General features: G+C 37.0%; 1 protein-coding gene and 1 long non-coding RNA gene across 2 annotated transcripts; one reads left to right on the top strand and one right to left on the bottom strand.

Moving 5' to 3' along the window:
- Positions 1 to 7: 7 nt before the first annotated feature.
- PYDC2 (pyrin domain containing 2) lies at positions 8 to 5,263 on the top strand. The gene is given in 7 exon segments (XM_032298583.1): positions 8 to 25; positions 1,792 to 1,925; positions 1,927 to 2,249; positions 2,619 to 2,767; positions 2,876 to 2,924; positions 2,927 to 3,042; positions 3,044 to 5,263. Coding segments are annotated over 7 exon segments (1,410 nt in total). The 3' UTR covers positions 3,665 to 5,263.
- Positions 5,264 to 5,431: 168 nt separating this feature from the next.
- On the bottom strand, positions 5,432 to 19,851 carry LOC116564855. Its single transcript, XR_004275130.1, has 3 exons — positions 19,758 to 19,851; positions 18,703 to 18,705; positions 5,432 to 5,442 (listed from the first exon to the last, which is right to left on the bottom strand). It is a non-coding gene; the product is annotated as an uncharacterized LOC116564855 (long non-coding RNA).
- Positions 19,852 to 20,522: the final 671 nt, after the last annotated feature.

Here is a 20,522-nt window from a genome sequence, read left to right as displayed (position 1 = left end):
TAATGCTATGCAAGCAGGCATACCTGTAAGAAAAATACTAGAAGTGGAAAAGCCAGGTCAAAGAGCAAATGCTCTTGTAGTTTATATTTTTCAGGACTGCCTTCTCTAGGATACATAGAAATTTATACTCAACCTGAAATATGCACTCCAAAAAAATACAAGCAAACTGAATACAGTAACATATAAAAAGAATTGTACACAATGACCAAGTGAGATTTATCCCAGGATGGCAAGGTTGGTTGAACACATGAAAATCAATTCATCACATTAATAGAATAAAAACAAAAATTACATAATTACATCAATAAGCATAGAAAAAGGATTTGACAAAACCCAACCTATTTTCATGATATATATTCCCAACTGGAAATTGAAGGGAGCTTCCTTAATCTGATAAAAGTAATCTGTGAAAACTCATAGCCAAAATTATATTTAATGGAAAAATGAACGCTTTTGTCCTAAAATCAGGACCACCTCAATGTTATCTGCTCTTAGCATGACTGAACAACATTACAGTAAGGGTGCTAGCGCTAACAACCAGACAAGAAAAGAAAGGCAACTGGACTGGAATGGAAGTGAAACTATCTGTATTAGCAGATGACATAATCTTGTATGTGGGAAATACTAAAAAATTCACTAGAAACCTATTACAACTACTAAATGGGTTCATCCAGATTTCAGGATACAAGATCAATACATAAAAATAATTATACAGAGTTGTAATGAGCAATTTAAAATTGAAATTAAAACAATTACTTTTAGAAATGTATCAAGAAGAATACCTAAAAATAAATTTTAACAAAAAGAAGGAAAACTTATACTCTGAAAATTACAAGGCATTATCGAGAAAAATTAGATCTAAATAAGTGGAAAGCATCTCATGTTTCTAGATTGGAAGACTTAATTTGTATGGTTAAGATGGCACTACTCCCCAAACTGATCTAAGATTCAATACAATCCGTGTCAGGATCTCAGCTTACTTTATGTAGAAATGGGCAAACTAGTGATAAAATTCAATTAGTATCACATAGACCCAGTATAGCCAAGACAATCTTGAAAACTAAGAACGAACAAGGACAACTCACCTTTCCTTATTTCATGACTGAATACCAAGCAATTAAGATGGTGTCATGTGGCACAAGGATAGAGACATCACTCAATAAAACAGAATTGAGAGTCCCAAAATGAGCTTGTACATCTATGGTCAACTGACCTTCAACAGGGTTTCAAGACCATACAATGGGGTAAGAATAGACTTTCGATAAGTAGTGCTTAGACAAGTAGATTTCTACATGCAAAAGAATTAAGTTGGGTTTCTACCACATACCATATACAAAAATAAACTCGAAACAGATCAAAGACCTAAATGTAAAGAGTTAAAACTATAATATTCTTATAGTAAAGGATAGGGGTAAATCTTTATCACCTAGGACTTGGAAAAGATTCTTAGACATGACATCAAAACCATAAGCAACAAGAAAAAAATAGATAAATTTGACTTCACCAAGATAAAAAACATTTGTGGCTTAAAGGACACCATCATTAAACTGATAAGACAGAATAGGAGCAAATATTTGCAAATTGTATCTCTAATAAGGGACCTGTGACTAGACTATATTATAAAGAACTCTTACAACTCAACAATAAAAAATTGGGTTAAAATTAATTTTAAAATGAGAAAAGGTCTTTTGATATTTCTACCCAAAAGATATAAAAATATATACTTACTAGTATGTGGAAAGATGTGATAGCCAAAGAGTAGGGCCAGGCATTGGGAGAGCTCCCACATAGGACAAGATAGCGTCTTCTGCACAGCTGAATTTCAACCTGCAGGGTCTTCTGGAGCAGCTCAGCCAGGGTGAGTTGAGCAAGTTCAAGTCTCTGATCAGAACAATCTCCCTGGAAAGGAGTTACAGACGGTTACCCCACGGAGGTAGACACGGCAGAGATCTTCCCCAGCCACTGCCACAGCTACTGGGCAGGGATGGCAGCCATCCAGGTATCTGAAAAGATGAACTGAACAGATCTGTCTGGGAGAGCAAAGGATAAACTCAGAGAAGCAGCTTTGAAATCATTTTATGAAAACAAGCCTCTATCATTTGGGATAATATGGACAGAAGAACCGAAATCTGTAGACCTGGAAGAAATACTGGAGCGTTTTGAAGAGGAAGCACTAGAGTTCACAGAAATAGAGAAAGATGTCACGAACCTGGGGGAAGCTAAAGAAGTCTTGCATGGAGAAAAGCCAGGTTAAGAGGATGGTTACAGGAGTATATTGTAGAAGAAGTTCCAGCAAATGTGGAAGGACTGGCCCGGAAACAGCAAAGGAGTCCACATTGCCACCCAGAGATACAAAATGCTTATCCCATTCTGCAACCCCAAGGTGCCCCCAGGGCTGTTCCCCCCAGCAGTAGTGCTGCACGGTCCTGTGGGCTTTGGGAAAATCACCCTGGCAAAGAAGTTAATGCTGGACTGGACAGAGGACAACCTCAGTCAGATATTCAAATAGGGTTTCTACTTCAGCTGCAAGGAGCTCAGCCATGTGGGCCCCAGCAGTTTTGCAGACCTGGTTTTCAAGGACTGGCCTGATTTGCAGGATTACACTCCAAACATCCTAGTCCAAGCACAGAAATTCCTGTTAGTCATCGTCGATGGCTTTGATGAGCTAAGAGTCCCACCTGGGGTGCTGATCCATAACATCTGTGGGTACTGGGAGAAGCAGAAGCTGGTACCCATCCTCTTGGGGAGTTTGCTGAAGAGGAAGATGGTACCCAAGGCCACCCTGCTGGTCACCACGCAGACTGGGACCCTGAGGGAGCTCTGGCTCCTGTTGGAGCACCCACTCTAAGTAAAGATGGAGGGGTTCCTGGAGCAGGACAGGAGGGGGTATTTCCTGAGTTGGTTTGGAGATGAGGACCAAGCTCCGTGGCCATTGAGCTGATGAGAAGCAACAGGGCCCTATTCCATCTGGGTTCAGTGCATGCAGTGCACTGGGTGTGCAGGAGTCTGAAGCTGCAGATGGAGAAGGGGAAGGGCCTGGCCCCCCCTCTGCCACACCTACATGGTGCTGTTCCTGTGCTTCCTCTGTGTCCAGTTTCCACAGGGCGCACAGCTTCAGGGCACTCTGTGGGCCCTGAGCCTCCTGGCTGTGCAGGGCCTGTGGGCACAGACATCTGTGTTTGATGGAGAACACCTGCGTAGGCTCAGGGTTCAAGAGTCCAACTCCTGTAGGTTCCTGGACAGAGACATCCTCCACCAGGACAGAGGCTCTGAAGGCTGCTACTCCTTCCGCCACCTCACCTTCCAGCAGTTTCTGGCAGCACTATTCTATGTCTGGGAGAAGGAGGAGGAGGACAGGGACAGATTCGCCTGGATCATTGGCCTTGGGCAGCTGTATTCCAGAGAAGAAAGACTCAAAAACCCCAACCTGATCCAAGCGGAACATTTCTTCTTTGGCCTCTCCGACAAGAAGAGAGCCAAGGAATTGGAGACCACTTTTGGCTGCCAGATGTCACTGGAGATAAAACAAAAATTACTGAGATGTGACAAGGATAAACACTCATCAGCTATGGACCTGAAGGAGCTCTTGCACTTCTTATATGAATCTCAGGAGGAAGAGCTGGCGAAGGGTATGATGGCACTAAAGAAATACCCCTGCACTTAAATGAAGTAGACATGTGCAGTCTTCATTCTGTCTCCATTTTACATGGAACATGCACATGTCACTTAACCTTGTTATGTATGAAATATCTGTATTGCCTGTATAGTGACAGAAATAAAGGTGAAATAATTCCCCCCCGAATAAAGAAAAGATGCCTGACAATAATCATTAGGGAAAGGCAAATTAAAAACCACAGTGAGATACCAAGTTATATCCACTAGGCTGGCTAGAATAGAAAGTTAGATAATAACAAGTATTGACACAGTTGTGGGAAAACTAGAACCCTCAGGTACTGCTTATGGAAATGTGAAATTGTGCAGCCACTTTGGAAAACAGGATGGCAATTTCTCAAATGATAAACAGAGTTCTCATGTAATCTAATATTATATTTATAATTATATAATCAAGAGAAATACAAACATATGAACACAAATGCTTATAGTATCATTACATACAATAGCCAAAAGATGGACACAACATAATGTCTATGAATGGACAAATGAATAAACAAATTGTGGTATATACAGCTAATAAAATATTATTTAGACAAAAATGAAGTATTGAACACATGCTTAAACATGAATGAACCTTGAAAACACTATGCTAAATGAAAGAAGCCTGTAATAAAAGACAAAATGTTATATGGTAACATCATGTATTATATGATTCGATTCATAGGAAAGTAAAATGGCCAAATTTTTAGAGTAGGAAAGTAGGTAAGTAGTTGCTTAGAACTGTGAGGGAGAATTGGTGAGTAGCGGAATAGGGAATAATAGCGAAAATATTTAGGATTGCTTTTTGAGGTAATGAGAATATTCTGAAATCAATTATGGTGATAGTGATACATATCCGTGAATAAGCTAAAACATTTCATTGCATTCTTTAAATGGCTGAATTGTGTGATATATGAATTATATCTCAATAAATCTGTTAAAATGCAAATAATAAGACCATGGATGTTTATCAACTTTTCTTATGTTTAAAGACCATTAATTTTTCCATTCAATGAACTATTTATTCATACTCTTGACAATTTTTCTTTTTTTAAATTGCATTTCTGTTTTGTTTGGCTTTTTCTCATTGATTCTAGGAACTCTTATGTCTGAGAGATTAGTTCTATCTGGATATGAGTTGCAATTTTGTTTTTTTCTTTTTGAGTTTGCTTATGATTTTCTCCATAATAGAAGAGTACAATTTTATATATGTGCATTAATCTATCACTACTTTTATGGCTTCTAGATTAGAGTCATAGGAAGACCTTTCCTAGTCCAAGGAAATAAAATAATTATCCTATGGTTACTCCTGATTCATTTATGGTTACATTTTAATATTTGTCTTTAAACCTTTATTTAGTCACTTTTCCTAACAAAGGTATGAAGTATGTATCCTTCATTCTTCTTTTCAGGCAGCCAGCCAGTGATACTAGAACCTTTATTGCAAACTCATCTTTTCTCCACAGATTTGAAGTGTAGGTAGCAAACTTCCTAAAATATCTGGCTTTTCTTCTTTTCTTTTCTTTCTTTCTTTTTTTTTTTTTTGAGATGGAGTCTCGCTCTGTTGCCCGGGTTGGAGTGCAGTAGCACAATCTTGGCTCACTGCAAACTCCGCCACTCAGTTTCAAGTGATTCTCCTGCCTCAGCATTCCAAGTAGCTGGGATTAGAGCCATGCACAGCCATGCCTGGCTAATTATTTCTTGACTTTCTATCATGTGTTATTGGTCTGTCTCTTCAGACACAAATATCAAGGTGCTTTAAACATACAAGCTATATGCAGATATTTCCTGACTTAAATATGGTTCAACTTATGATTTCTTTTATTTTCTTATTGGGGTATTAAACATATTTTATACTAATGATATTTTTGACTGTTGATAGATTTATCAAGACATAACCCTATTGTAAGTTGAGGAGCATCTGTAATATGTTTTAATATCTGTGAGCAAAGGACCCTTTACTTTGTTGCTTTTCTTTTTAAGAGATTTTTATGTCTAGCCTTGCTGGTTTAGTTTTATTTATGAACTTCAAATTTAACTTTCTAGTTCCATTGCACAAACAAAAATACACAAACAACAAAATAAGAAACCATCATCACAAAAATGCAAAAACAAAGGTGTATTAGTTATTTTTTAATATTACCTTACATTATTAAAACTGATGGAAATTGACATCCTTCTAGTGTTGATTTTTTCTATTCAATAAGAAAGGGTGTCTTTTAATTTGTTCAGTTCTTCTTATGAGATCTTCAGCAGTGCTCTAAAACTTCTCTTATATAAAATGTAAACACTCAAGTTTTTCCAAAAATTTTTTGTCTTGTTTTGCTGCTGTCTTAAATGTAATTTTCCCTCACTTTATTCTCTAGCTTATTTTCTGTATATACGCATTCCTTTCTTTCTTTTTTTTTTTTAGATGGAGTCTCTCCCTGTTGCCCAGGCTGGAATGCAGTGGCGTGGTCACAGCTCACTGCAGCCTTCACCTCCTAGATTCAAGCAATTCTTCTGTCTCAGCCTCCTGGTAGCTGGGACTATGGGCATGTGCCGCCATGCCTGGCTAATTTTTGTATTTTTAGAAGAGATAGGGTTTCACCGTATTGGCCAGGTTTGTCTCCAACTCCTGACCTCATTCATTCCACCTGCGTCAGCTTCCTAAAGTGCTGAGATTACAGGCTTGAGTGAATTCTCCTGGCCTGATTTTTGATTTATAATTTGACACACTGCTATATTACTAAATTCTATTACTTTAATTGCTTAAATTTTCAAGAAATATGATTATCCCACTTACAAATTTTATCAATGTCCTCGTTTTCAACTTTTAGTCTTATAATTCCTTTCTCTTGTTAGTGTTGGTTAGCATAATAATAAGTAAAAATTGCTTTACTGAGTATTTGCTTTGTTGTGGGTTTAGTGCAAATTCCTTAATGTGTCACTTTAAAGTATTATGCTTTCTGCTGAAATATATGTCTCATGATTATGTTGTATATATAATTATTTATATTATTATCCAACAGTTTATCTCTTATTTGGTATTTTTATGAACAGATTTAAAATTAGTTCCAATAATATTTCTCCTTAGATTTATTAATATGATATTATAATCACCAAGAATTAAGCATCTTTGCAATTTTGGAATAAATCCTATTTGATATCAATATGTTATATTTTTTATATACTGGTTTTATTAGTCTGTTTTCATGCTGCTCTAAGGACATATCTGAGAATGGGTAATTTATAAAAGAAAGAGGTTTAATTGACTCACAGTTTTGCATGGCTGGAGAGGCCTCAGGAAGCTTACAATAATGGCAGAAGGGGAAGCAAACATATCCTTCTTCAGAGGGAGGCAGGAGAGAGAGCAGTGCAGAGTGAAGGGGGAAAAAGCCCTTCTGAAACCATCAGATCTTGTGAGAACTCACTCACTGTCACGAGAACAGCATTTGGGAACCATCCCCATGATTTAATCACCTCCCACAAGGTCCCTCCCCCAACACGTGAAGATTATAATTCGGATTTCAATTCAAGGTGAGTTTTGTTTGGGGACACAGAGCCAGACCATATCACTGGTGTATTAGTCAATTCTCATGCAGCTATGAATAAATACCTGAGCCTGGATAATTTATAAAGACAAGAGATTTAATTGACTCACAATTCTGCATGTCTGGGGAGGTCTCAGGAAACTTATAATCATGGAAGAAGGCACTTCTTCACAGGGCATCAGGAGAGAGAATGAGTGCCAGCAGCAGAAATGCCACACAACTTATAAAACCATCAGGTCTCCTGAGAACTCACTATTATGAGAACAGCATGAAGGAAATCACCCCCGTGATTCAATTACTTCCCATGGTGTCCCTTCTATGAGGGATTATGGGGATTACAATTCAAGATGCGCTTTGGTTACCAAACCATAACAGCTGGTGATTTAAAGAATTATTATTTTGTTTCTTGTTATTTTCTATAATTATTATTGTGATATTAGAAAATGTGTTCTGTATTGTTTTCATTTTGGAGAATCTGTTGATTCTCCAATCATTTTTTATTTGTCTCATCAGTTTTCTTGAATATAACCTACAAAACTTAGGATGAAGTTTATTCTTTATCATCAAGTCACAGAATTTAACATGCATTAATCAGATGCCTTTTTGATTATGTTATTTAGATTTTCAATATTGATCTCTTTTGGATTAAGTGAATGAAAGTCTTCTATTTTAGTGTGTTTTGATCCAATCCTTAATAGTTCTTAATTTTTAATAGTTCTCTAAGTCTCCACCAAGTATATGCTAAAGTTTGTATGGTTTCTCCTTTCACCCAATTTTATTCAATACAGTTAACTTTCTTAACATTATTTTGTAGCGTAAAATATGCCTATGCTATTACTTTAATTGACCCTTAGATATTATCTTTTGAGTCCCAGTTACTACTGGCCATCTTCCAGCTGTATTCTAACTTTTAGCTTCATTTCCATCTTCGTCCTCTCATTTCTATTAATTATATTTTTTTCTAGATCACCAACATTTATATTATTTATATCCAATTTTGCTATCTACTAATATTTTTTAAAATGTCTTTGTTCTACGATCAAGTAACTTCTTTTACTGCCATTCATTTTACATTGCCCTAGTTATCTATTTATTGGCTAAAGTTTGTCTTCCAGTTGCTTTTTTTGTTTTTTCTCAGAAAGCCTCTGGGTATCAGCTATTAATCTGTCTCTTTTATACTTGGAACTCAGGTTGGCTTGATGGAAATTCCTTAAATTACAGTTTATTCCTTAATAAGAGATATTTTGTCATCATCTTCTGCCACTGAATGTTGCCATGTACTAATCTGAGGTAACATGTTTTTTCACTTTATTATGACTTAAACTTTTTCCTGACTGCCCTCAAATGATTATTTGTTTAAAGTGTGGTAACTTTATTGGAAATAGCTCAGTGTTTGCTGATCTGAGTTACTTTTCCCTGCCACATAATGTTCTCTTTCAAAATGTAAATTTAAGTCTTTTTATACCAGAAAAATTTCCTTCAGTTATATTTTTAAATATTTGCTCTCTCTTCATATCACTTTTTCCCTTCAGAAACTACTTTATGTTTATATTTGATCTGGTTTGCCAGCCTTCTATAGCTGTCATTTTCACTCTACTTTCTTTATTCTATTTTCATTGCATTCCATGTCTATCATTTTTCACTAGTTGTTTTAATTCAATATATTTATTTAACTTTATTTATATTCTGAATTTTCTTTACTATATATTTCACAATATCCATTCTACTTTTTGCTTCTTGCAACTTGCCAGCTCGTATTTTACCTCCACTTGTATGCCACTTCTTTTCCTGAATTTCTGTATTTCAATTTTGTGATTTTTTTTGTAGCCATGATTGTTTTATTAAATTTTAAACTGAATGTTTGTTTTTGGTTATAATTTTCATATATTACATGGCAATATACTCTCTGGTACATCTTGTTCTGATGGTAAGTTATATTTCTCTGTTTTCACCTTCCTTTCTTATAGTTTCTTTTTTTCTCTTCAAATTTCTTTTTATCATCTTATAGTTTCTTTTAGCAAGGCTGCAACAGATCATCTTATGATATTTGGTTGGGTGAATTAAGTATTCCTTGTGTGTTTCCTGTAAAGGTCTGGGAAGGGGTAATTGAGAAGCAAGTATATTGTAGTCTTCTAGGATTTTTCTCTCAACCACTTTCTCCTCTGCTGCAACCAATACCACCTGTTTTCTTCAGATAGCGCCTCACTACCTGTTTCTTTGTTAATTTCTCTCAACTAATCTGGGCCTAAAAGAACTACTTTCTGTTCCAAGTTCTCCAGCTCTCTTGTTGGTTAATTCAACAAAGGAACACAGTTTTTGTTGAAGGGACACAGCTAATCCTCTCACCAGCAGAAGCTGTATTTGTGGGACTTTCTGAATTTATAAAGGCGTAACTTACATCTTGACTCCACCCCCATTTATCCCATATGTAGGTTTTTTCCAATCTTAGGCTATTTCATCTTATCCCTTCTCAAAACACTTAGCTCTCCAAATTTCCTTTCTGAAAGTCTCTTGACCTCCAGGGAATGCACATTTTGTTCTGTCTTGCTGCTACTTTTCATCCTTCTAGAAACTTGCCCTCTCTATAATGCACCACTGTTCCCTATGCCACTGTGTCCCATGGGGCTAAAGTCAGTTTCAGCTGCTTTAGATTATACACCTGAATTTGTGGATTTTTAAATCTCCTAGTTAAGCAAACATGGAGTTTGCCTATTGCTCACGTTCTTTCTTGTATTCTTCTTTCCTTATTTCTTCTTCTTCTATTTTTTTAAGGGTTCTAGAAAGAAAAAAAGGGGGAATATTCATATTGTAGCTAGCTCCATATTCATGCTCTTATGTCCAATATTTCTGTATAAACAGCAAATTAAATCTTGAAATTTTAAGTGTTCTTTTGCTATTCAGTGCATGCAAATGTAGCCTTTCCATCAATGCAAGAAATGTGTTACTATTTTTAGTGTGGCTTCACGGGCCTGCAACCACTGCAGTTGCACAAGGCCCTGTATTCAGGAGCCTTTGCACTTGGAGTTTAATGTTCTACAGCTGTTTGCTGTCTTTATATTTGAATTTGTGTTTTGTAAGCTAAGTCTGTAGGAGAGTGGAGCATGTGTGCGAGATTAAAATCTGGGCACATGTACTGTGCTGCTTCCTATCACCTCACCTCCCCGAGACAGTTTCTAGGCTCCCTGCTCTTTCCTTTATTATCACTGCCACCTTTTGTCCAGGAGGTAGCCAGGTTGCTTGGGGGCCTACATTCTACCATTGCTCTCTGCCCATAGAACGTTGGGCAGATAACTTAGTGAGAACTTCTCCTCCTCTAATGTACATACAAAATTCATTCCAGTGTGAAAGTTTTAATTCTTTTAGGGTCAGTCACTCGTAATGGGTTGAGTGGAAAGTCTTTGGGAAGAGGGGACTGACCAGTCCTTCCTTTCTTCCAAGGGCCCTGTATTTGCATTTTCCTCCAGCTCTGCAGATTATGCAGTCAGCTTTGACTATGACAGTCATTTCTGGTATCCATAAGGGAATTGGCTCCAGGAGCCCCCACACATACCCAAATCCACGATACTTATAACTTGAGTGCATCCTCTGTATACTTTAAATTATCTCTGGATTACGTATAATATCTAATACAATGCAAGTACTATATAAGTGGCTTTTATATGGCATTGTTTAGGGAATAATGATAAGAAAAAAGTCTGTATATGTTCAGGACAGATGCAATCCTTCTTTTTTAATTTCAAATATATTTTATCTGTCATTGATTGATGTGGAACCCATGGATATTGAGGGCTGACTGTATTTACATTCTGCTGTTTAGAATATTGAAACTAAGCTATAACCACACATCTAATAAGGGTCTGGGTCAGGATACTGGAGCTTTTATCCGTTATTGCTATTTTTGTCAAATAATACCAGAGTGCACCATTATGATAGAGCAATCAGAAAGCAAACTCTGGAAGTCCATTGAATTTGACCTGTACAACTGGTGTGCCTTTTAAAATGTTTACTGATACAGCACTGTATACTTGTTAGTGTATTAGGTAATAAAAGAAATACAGAGATTAAATACACTTGGTTTTTGCCCTCAGAGAGCCTAGATACTGTGCGTGTTTGCAGGATTTGGAGAGGTGAAGGTGTTGCGGGGATTAGGGGAGAAGCAGCATGGTGGTGGTAGTGGAGGTGAAGTTAATTCTGTTGCTAGGGAAATAAGTCATAGAAAGCGCTAATCAAATTTCAGAGAAGGGTATAATTAAATCATATGATTTAGGGATGGCATCTTGAGGAACACTTAGTCTGGCTTTTAAGGATAGCTAAGATATGGACATGCAGAGAAGGAAGGCATGAGAGCTAGCACAGAGATGGATATTTAGGTGAAAATGACTCTGTCCACACAGGACTGAATTTCCTTTAGAGATTGGGAGTGAAAACTAACCAGATTCAGTTGTTAATGTAATGAGACCTTGGTTTTACTAGTAGCTTGAGACAATGGGTAGCATTTAAATATAATAATCTGCACCTACTCGTGTAACATTAACATTAATTATTACACGAATCCTTTGGGAAACTCTGGAATGATCACATCCTGCCCTCAGAGGACTTTGATCCAAAAGGGCAGAGAAGAGTGGTAGATAAACAATAGGAACACGCATGATAAATGTCTTAAATGAGATACAGAAGTAAGGCTAGGGGGGATTCCAGAGGATGGAAACATTCAACCATTCAAGAACATCAAGCAAGTCTATCAGTAGTTCGCATTTCAATAGACTTTGGAGGATGGAGAAGATTTTGGCCCTCTGGACTAGGGGAAAGGATGCCCAACCAGAGGAACAGCATGAACGGAAGTAGGAAAGTAAAGGACAATACAATGAATGGGAACAAATTCTGTTTGATAAGGGTAGCAGTAGAGAGTGTAGGGAGGGATTTTGTACAGCTGAGGAATGACAGGGAAGATGTCTTCACAAAGAATAGTCAGCCTAGAAGTCCTTTCAGATGATGTCAAATTTATAACCATAAACAATAGGAGAAAGACAGAACAATGAAGAGCCCTACATAAGAAAGCATGAAGCTGCTTCAGAATTGCTGTGAGGTTTCTTTCCTCTGGAGATGAAATGTCACTGCATTTCTCAGATGACAATAGTATGATACTGCTCCAAAGGGAAAAGAAAAGGTACTGACTCTTACGACCGTAATTGTATCTTGCCATTTTCCCTTTATATCATTGGCTATACTGCAGGCTTTCAATACAGACTTAGTCATCTGTAGACTTAGAGGATGACTGGCCCAAAGACTCACCTACACATGTTCTTGTCCAGAACAAAAAATCTGTATCTGTTCCTGAGAGATAAGATGTCCATAAAGTGAATAAATAAGAAATAGCCCAACCAGTTCAAACAAATTAGGGTATAGCCAAATTTCTTAATTTATTACTTGGTTAGAATAAAATGATAAATATTTCAGAATAATAGAGACAATAGTCTTTCCCAATATATTATGGTTTTGAAATTTATGAACAAATAAAACTAACATCTTAAAGTTGGTAACCTTTTATTTTCAAAGTGGGTTCACATTTATATTCTCATAGCTTCAGAAATTATCAGGGTATGAAATTTTTGCCCTATTTTATAAATGGGGAGACTGAGAATAAGGCATTCATGACTTTCTGAGAAATAAAAGGCTTTTGAAGTGACTGAAGACCTCTTGCTAACTTTCCTTTTACAGATATGGAAACAGAGACCTATGGGAGGAGTTGACTTTCCAAAGACTCAGAACTAGTAACTGATGAACTTGGGATTCAGATCCTACATTCTACCTCTTAATGTAGAATGTAGAAATATAGAATCCTTCCCTCTATGCCCCACCATTTCTGAAGAGTAAGTAAGAGCTTTCCTTTTGATCATTGGCTCTATATGATGCAGCAAACACCCAATTCTATTTCACAAGAATGTAGTTGAGTCTATTAAACGTTCTGCAGAGAGTGTGTATCAGCACACTTTGTTCCCTCCTGCACTCTCTTAAATGAATGCATTCTTCACATGCAGAGGGGTGACGTTTAAAATAAAGCTAGATAATTTTCTGCTTTTGAAAATGTCAAAGATAATCAGAGATCACTTCCAGGCTTGGAGCTACAGTATCAATTTTTTTTTAATGACTTTGCAGTTTAAACACATAGGGTTAGATTTAATCTCTGGGTTTCTTCTGGTGAGTTGAAGTTTTGAAATTTACTTAATCCTTTGCTGTCTTAAGATCAGTATCATGCGCGATATAGGCTGTCCAAAATTTAGTGTTTCTGGTTATATATGAAAACAGAATTATGGCAGGCTACAAATCAGCAGTGTGCCCAAATGCTTTCTAACTGCTTGGAGAATTACTTTAGAGAATAAAAGAAATGAAGGACAAGAACAGTTTGCTACTTTATAAGCTTTGGAGAATCCAGATAATTTAGAAAATTCTTTCAACAGGAAAAATAGCATTCATTACAGACTTAAAAAAAAAAACAGCTGATGACTGAGTATTTATGATACAGAAAATATCCTATTTTTTAAGTCATCACATATGGATTGTAATTTGGATACAGGAAAAGTATTTTTTTATAGTTCTGCCTTCAAAGAGGATGGGAGAAGTTTGATGCGCAAGGTGACTCATAGCTTTTTTTTTTCCATCCTCATTTTGTGTGATCTTAGGGAAAAAAAACCTCTCCATCTCTATAGTGATTCAGTTGAGCATTTTTGATCATGCATTTATAGTTTCTCTGTCAACAAATACTTTTTATAGTGCTTCCTAGATGTTACGACATAAAAATTGTCCGGCTACTGATTAAACACTTGCCTTATAATTTTGGAAGAAAGCAAGTTTTCTATTGTATACTTTTTATTAACATGAATATAGTGGCTCCAAAGGGCTGGACTGGTGAATGGCATTCCCCCAAGTGGTGAAGCAGGGCATAGGTAAGCTGTCAGACAGCCATACGCCAGTCACCAGAAAATGACTGAACGCGGCACTCTTTCTTCATATGTGGCATTTCCATATTTCTTTATCAAGCTCGTGTCATGTTTCTACTTACCTGCATTACAAAATTTTCTTTTGTGGAGAGCATGGGATTTGGCCATGCATTTTATAAAAGCATGTTTGTAATTAATTAAGTAACTTTACTCCTTAGAAATCACAAGAGGCCATCATTAACCTTGATTTTGGGCTCTGGCAAATAGCATGGATAAGGAGGCAGAGGAGGTGATGGCAGAGCAGTCAGGGTAAGACAAGGGCTTAGGCTGGGTGCGGTGGCTCACGCCTGTAATCCCAGCACTTTGGGACACCAAGACAGGTGGATCACTTGAGGTCAGGAGTCCAAGACCAGCTTGACCAAGTTGGTGAACCCCTATCACAATAAAAATACAAACATGAGCTGGGCGTGGTGGCACACACCTGTAGTCCAAGCTACTCAGAAGGCTAAGGCAGGAGAATCGCTTGAACCTGGGAGGCAGAGGTTGCAGTGAGCCAAGATCTTGCCACTGCACTCCAGCTTTCCTTTAAACTAAAAAAGGGTTTAGTTTCTGATCTTTAGGCATTGTCTCATCATGGAAACATGTGGTTGATCTGTCTTGCTTTCTTGCCTGTGAGAGACACAGAGTGAAAGAAACTTCTGAGGATCCTCGCTCTGTGTTATAATAGGCTGATGCTCCTTAATCTGTAGTTCAAGGGTATCACTTAGAATAGGTGAACTCCATATGAAAATTAAAAAGAAGTTTATTAAAGTCTATTTAAGCAAACATGTTTTTAAGGACTTAATCCCTAAATATTCTCATAAGACGGCAGGCAGAACATAAAATCAAAAGTAAGCCTCCCACTCCACATCCTCATTGCAGATCCACTGCAAAGATGACTTACTTCACCTTCTCTGATTTACATTTTTCTGGTGGGTACCTACAACTACTCACTCCATTGTCTATAAGTTTGAGAGATAAACATAATTTCTCAATTGCTTGATCCATCAGTGTTCAGCAATAGTGAAAGGTGATTCCAGAAACAAAAGATGTAGTGTTTGCTCTTGTACAATACTAACTTACTACTTACTCCTATTTCTCTTTCTCTCCTAGTTCTTAAGAGTTTTATCATTTTAAACATTTTAACATTTCCATGGTTTATAGATTTGAGACTCTTTTTCTTTTTTGGAGACAGTGAGTCTTGCTCTGTCACTCAGGCTGGAATGCAGTGGTGTGATCTCAGCTCATTGCAATCTCCACCTCCCGAGTTCAAGCTTCCCAAGGAACTGGGACTGCAGGTGTGCACCACCACGCCCAGCAAATTTTTGTACTTTTTAGTAGAATCGGGTGTCACTATATGTTGGCCGGGCTGGTCTCGAACTGACCTCAGGTGATCCTCACCTGCCTTGGCCTCCCAGAGTGCTGGGATTACAGGTGTGAGCCACTGCGCCTGGCCCAGATTTGAGACTTCTGTGCTTTGCTTACGACTTGAAAAAATAAAATTCAACAGTATTTACATTATTAGGGTTGGGCAAATATTATTCATTGCAGAACCAAGTAGTGAAATTTGATCTGTAGAAAAAAAGAAATGTAATCTTAAACCATTACATTTGAGTCACTTTAAAGATAATTTTCTGCAAGTCAAGGCCAAGTGAATTCTCTCTCTTTTTTTTTTTTTACAGTCCATTAATTGTTTGTTGTAATGGCATATTTTAGATCAATTCATATTTAAACCATGAGGGGGTAAGCCTTTCAGATATCTGCCTGGGAGACTGAGGAGTTTGGAGAAAATGTCTAAGAGAAGAGATAATGAATAAGTCCGGACTGTTTGATCAATGAGGTTTTAATTGTCAGAGGAAAGAGGTCTATCATACGCTTATTACTATATCCAGGGAGGAAGCAAATAAATAAAACATAAGATAATTATTCTCAGTGAAATTTTTATAGGTTAGTTGAGGTATAGGGTATTATTGCTTTGATAATTTGATATACTGCTAACTGAATAAGGGTAAGAGAAATAATTACAGAACTCTATCCAGTGAAGTTCCCAGGATTTGAACAAAAACATTCAATGATATTGGCTTACAGGGCCTGATGGAGATGGTGGGGTTGGTGAACATAGTGTACAAGGGTGGCTGGAACATGGCAGAATCTAGTGGAAACAGCTACTTTATGCAATGGACATGGGGATATCAAGAAGAAGCAAATGTGGACCCAGCAAAAGTGGCAGTGCCTAGTAAGAGCTATAGCACTCAGTGAAAGCAATTCATGCCTGGGAGAAAGTATACCACTCACTGGAAGTTGTTGTGCCCAACAGATTTGACTATCCCTAGAAAAAGAAAATTGGTTTGGAAAATGAGAAAAAGGAGTTGATGTTATATGAAAGATGAACAGCCTTGTTCATGAGATTTTTCTGAGGACTTAATTAGGAGAGAGAGAGTAGAGGAAAAAAAAACTAGTCAAAAGTATATAAATACACACACACACACACACACACACACACACACACACACACACACACAGTATTTTACGTAGACCCTTGATAAATGTAGATACTTTGAGTTATATGAAGAAGTTTTTCTAGAGCAATATTACATTGTGGGAAAAAGTGTGAGAATTTGGTCAGAGGAAAAACTATGTTTGAAAAGCTCTTGAACAACTCTCTCTAAGATGATCTGAGCCTCATTTTTCTAATCTGTAAATTGGGAATAAGAAAACCCCCCTTTCTTACTAGGTGTTGTAAGAATGGACTACAGAGGTGTGAAAATCACATGTGAAACCTACTGGGTTTTACGACTGCTGGCCTTTCTTCTACAAAATAATCTAATTTTAGAAATACTTTTCTTTGGATACCTGACCCCCAAAATCTGGAGCTCAGACAAGCCTTCTTATTCCTTGTTTAGAAGGCAGCAGTGATAAATGTAATCTTTACTTATTAATACAGTTATCTGGCTTGGTGTACTGTAGGGTCAAATGTATCCTCAGTGTTTTGACTTATTCCAAGAACACTCAGAGAAAGACATTGGTTATGGTCCTGATAAATTAAAACCTTATTGCCCAGACTGTCCTAGGCAGAATTTTCTCCTGAGATGACAATTCAAATTCCCTATTCCTGACTACCGGGTGAATCAACACAACTTATGGATTTATTGACAAACTTATTGTTGAGACTTTAAAAAAAGAAATTAATTTTTGTTACTATAAGTCATCTGGATTTTTTCAATACTGATTGATTGTACTTATGTGAGGGTGGTAATCAGTACGATACAAGAGGAAGAACATTAGAATAGCATTTTTAAAAATGAAGAACTTAAACTGGGTTTATTCTCTTTTTTTTTGAGATGAAGTCTTGTTCTGTCATCCAGGCCAGAGTGCAATGGCGGTATCTCAGCTCACTGCAGCCTCCGCCTCCAGGGCTCATGTGATTCCCCTGCCTCAGCTTCCTGAGAAGCTGGCATTACAGGTGCCCACCGCCACGGTCTATTTTTTGTATTTTTAGTAGAGACGGGGTTTCACCATGTTGGTCAGGCTGGTCTTGAACTCCTGACCTTAGATGATCCACCTGTCTGGGCCTCCCAAAGTGCTGGGATTACAGGCATGAGCCACCAAGCCTGGCCTCTCTTATTTCTAATTAATAAATAATATTTATATTTATTTATGGGGTACAATGTGAAAAAGTCTATCAGGAAAACATTCACTGAAGTCTTAATTGTAGAACTAAAACTTGAAAATGAGTAGAATTTGGACATGTGAAGATGGGCCTAGATTTTAAGCCTCAGAAACCAGAAACATACAAAGGTTCTGAGGTCAAAAATCATGGCCCATGTACAAGAAATGGTGAAGAGTACTATTTGGCTTGAGTGTGACCATGAGAAACAGAATGTTAAACCGCCATTTAACATTGTAATGACTATGAGGCAGAATAAAAAAATGTTTCCTAGTATGCCATGTAGAAAAGCCACATGCAAAATTACACCTCTACACTGACTTCAGCTTTGTAAATTATGTCTGCTCATGAACAAAGGCTGAAAGGAAATGCTAACCCACAAAAAAATTTATAAACATATGATATCAGGCGAGATATTTCCATTTTTAAATTTTTTTGTTTGTTGGAATGCATAAATAGTTGGAAATGCATGAAAGTAGTTTGTGGATGGGTATATTTTATGAATGTGAGGGTTTCAGACATTTATACATATCCTAAAAATATAAATAACTTGTATGTGAAACTCAGTGTCCATTGCTCATGTTCTAATTTCTAGGAATCCAGCACAATGAAAATTCTAGAAATCCTCTTTTCATTTCTCATTTGAAAGGAGGTATAAAGTATATGTGCAAAGTGTCCCTGATTATAGAAAAAGACAAATCTAACACGTAACCATCTGATAGAAAGGGCTGATTTTTTAGCAGGGCATTATGATGAAAAAGCTTGGCTTTCTGTAAAAAAAAAAGTAAAATATGGAGAATTATTTAAATTGAAGTAATAAAATACAAAGATTAAATAACATTTCATAGATGCTGAATTATGTTTAAGGGACTCACTTATTAGGCAGTCTTGTGATAGAGGTAAAATATATCCATCTATTCAAAAAGCAGTTTATTGCCCACCTCACTGTCTTGCTAACCTCAGCATTTTCTCAAGGTAGTTGGAAGCAGAATTAGTTACCATAGTATTCATAGGTCTCTCCACATCTATCTTATTGCCAAGGAACTAGATTTGTTTGCAGGAAAAAAATGGAGAAGATGTCGTTGATTGGTATGACTTATTATAAAGCTGCATACTTATTTGGTGCTTTTACTAAATTAGATTTTTCTAATCATCAAAATATATATGTATGTATTGTTATCTTCTGCAATGAATTTGAATTCTCAGAGGCTATAGTCAAACATTAAGCAGAATAACTTACTTGACTAAATCATTAAATTTTATGCTGTTAAGATTGGAAAAAATTATACATCAAACCCCCTCATTTTATACAGTGGGAAACTGAGGACCAGAAAGAGCAATATTTCCCAATTTCACAGTGAAATCCAGTGGCAATGTAAGACTAGAAAAAAGTCTCCTTCTTTCCCATTTAGTAGTCTCTTTCTAAGTAACATACCATGTTTTTATTGGAAACACAGAGCAGGCTAAAGGATAACAATTATAAGCATGTCTTAGAACATTAAAGTGGGAAATTAAATTAGATTTATGGGAGAAAAAAATTAGATTTACTTCCCATTTAGAAAAGTAGTGATTAGCACATTACTCAATGATGGAAAGGGGCATTGTTAGGGAGTGACTTGGGGCTGATATGTGGCATCTTTATCTTTCTTATGTGTGCTTCACTATAATTACTCGCTAATGTCAACTAAACTGATGCTCTTCGAAAATGGCAATAGAAGGAACCAGTCAACAATTAATGCTGAAATATCTATTTGCTTTCTACCTTCACTAGCCCAGGAAAAGGCTCTAGAGGGCTACTATAGCATGACAAGTTCTTATTCTTTAGGAAATTAAACTCTAGTTAGAAAAAGAAGTATAAAATATACAATAAAGCAACAAATAATACTAAAAAATATACTTATTTGCAAGTTTATTGGGTATAATCACTAAGGAGACATACAAGTGACCAACAGACATAGGAAAAGTGCTCAACATCACTAATCATCAGAGAAATGCAAGTTTAAACCACAACGAAGTACCGTCTGACACCGGTCAGAATGGTTATTATTAAAAAGTCCAAAAACAAAAAACAGCTGTTGGTGAGGATATGGAGAGAATGAAATACTTATGTACTATTGGTGGGAATGTACATTGGTACCTCTATGGAGAACAGGATGGAGACTTCTCAAAGAACTAAAAATAGAACCACCATTAAATCATCAATCCCACTGTTGGGTACCTACCCAAGGGAAAATAAATCATTGTATCAAAAAATACCTGCAGAAAGAGGATGCAAAGCAAGATGTCCAAATAGAAGCCTTTACTAATCATCCTGAATGCAGGAATATTAAACTGAACCATTCACACACACACACACACACACACACACACACACACACACACACACACACACCCCACCTTCATAAGAACCGTAAATCAGGTGAGCCATCACAGTAACTGGTTTTAACATCATATCACTGAAGGAGACACTTAAGAGAATAGGACAGACAATCTTGAATTGCCAATGCCACCCTCTTCCATCCCCCAGCAGCAGCCACATGTCACAGAGACAGAATCTGTGCACTTGGGGGAGGAAGAGCACAGTAATGATGGAACTTTGCTCTAGAAATCAGTGCTGCCCTGTCACAGTGGAAAGCAGCACCAGGCAGAACTCAGGTGGAGTCCATGGAGGGAGCATTTAGACCTAGCCAG

Source organism: Sapajus apella, unplaced genomic scaffold (genome assembly GCF_009761245.1).
Source record: "Sapajus apella isolate SASKATOON/1434 unplaced genomic scaffold, GSC_monkey_1.0 scaffold38, whole genome shotgun sequence".
Lineage (NCBI taxonomy): Eukaryota > Metazoa > Chordata > Mammalia > Primates > Cebidae > Sapajus > Sapajus apella.
Note: the sequence above shows the minus strand (reverse complement) of the source record. Positions and strands in the feature narration are given on the sequence as shown.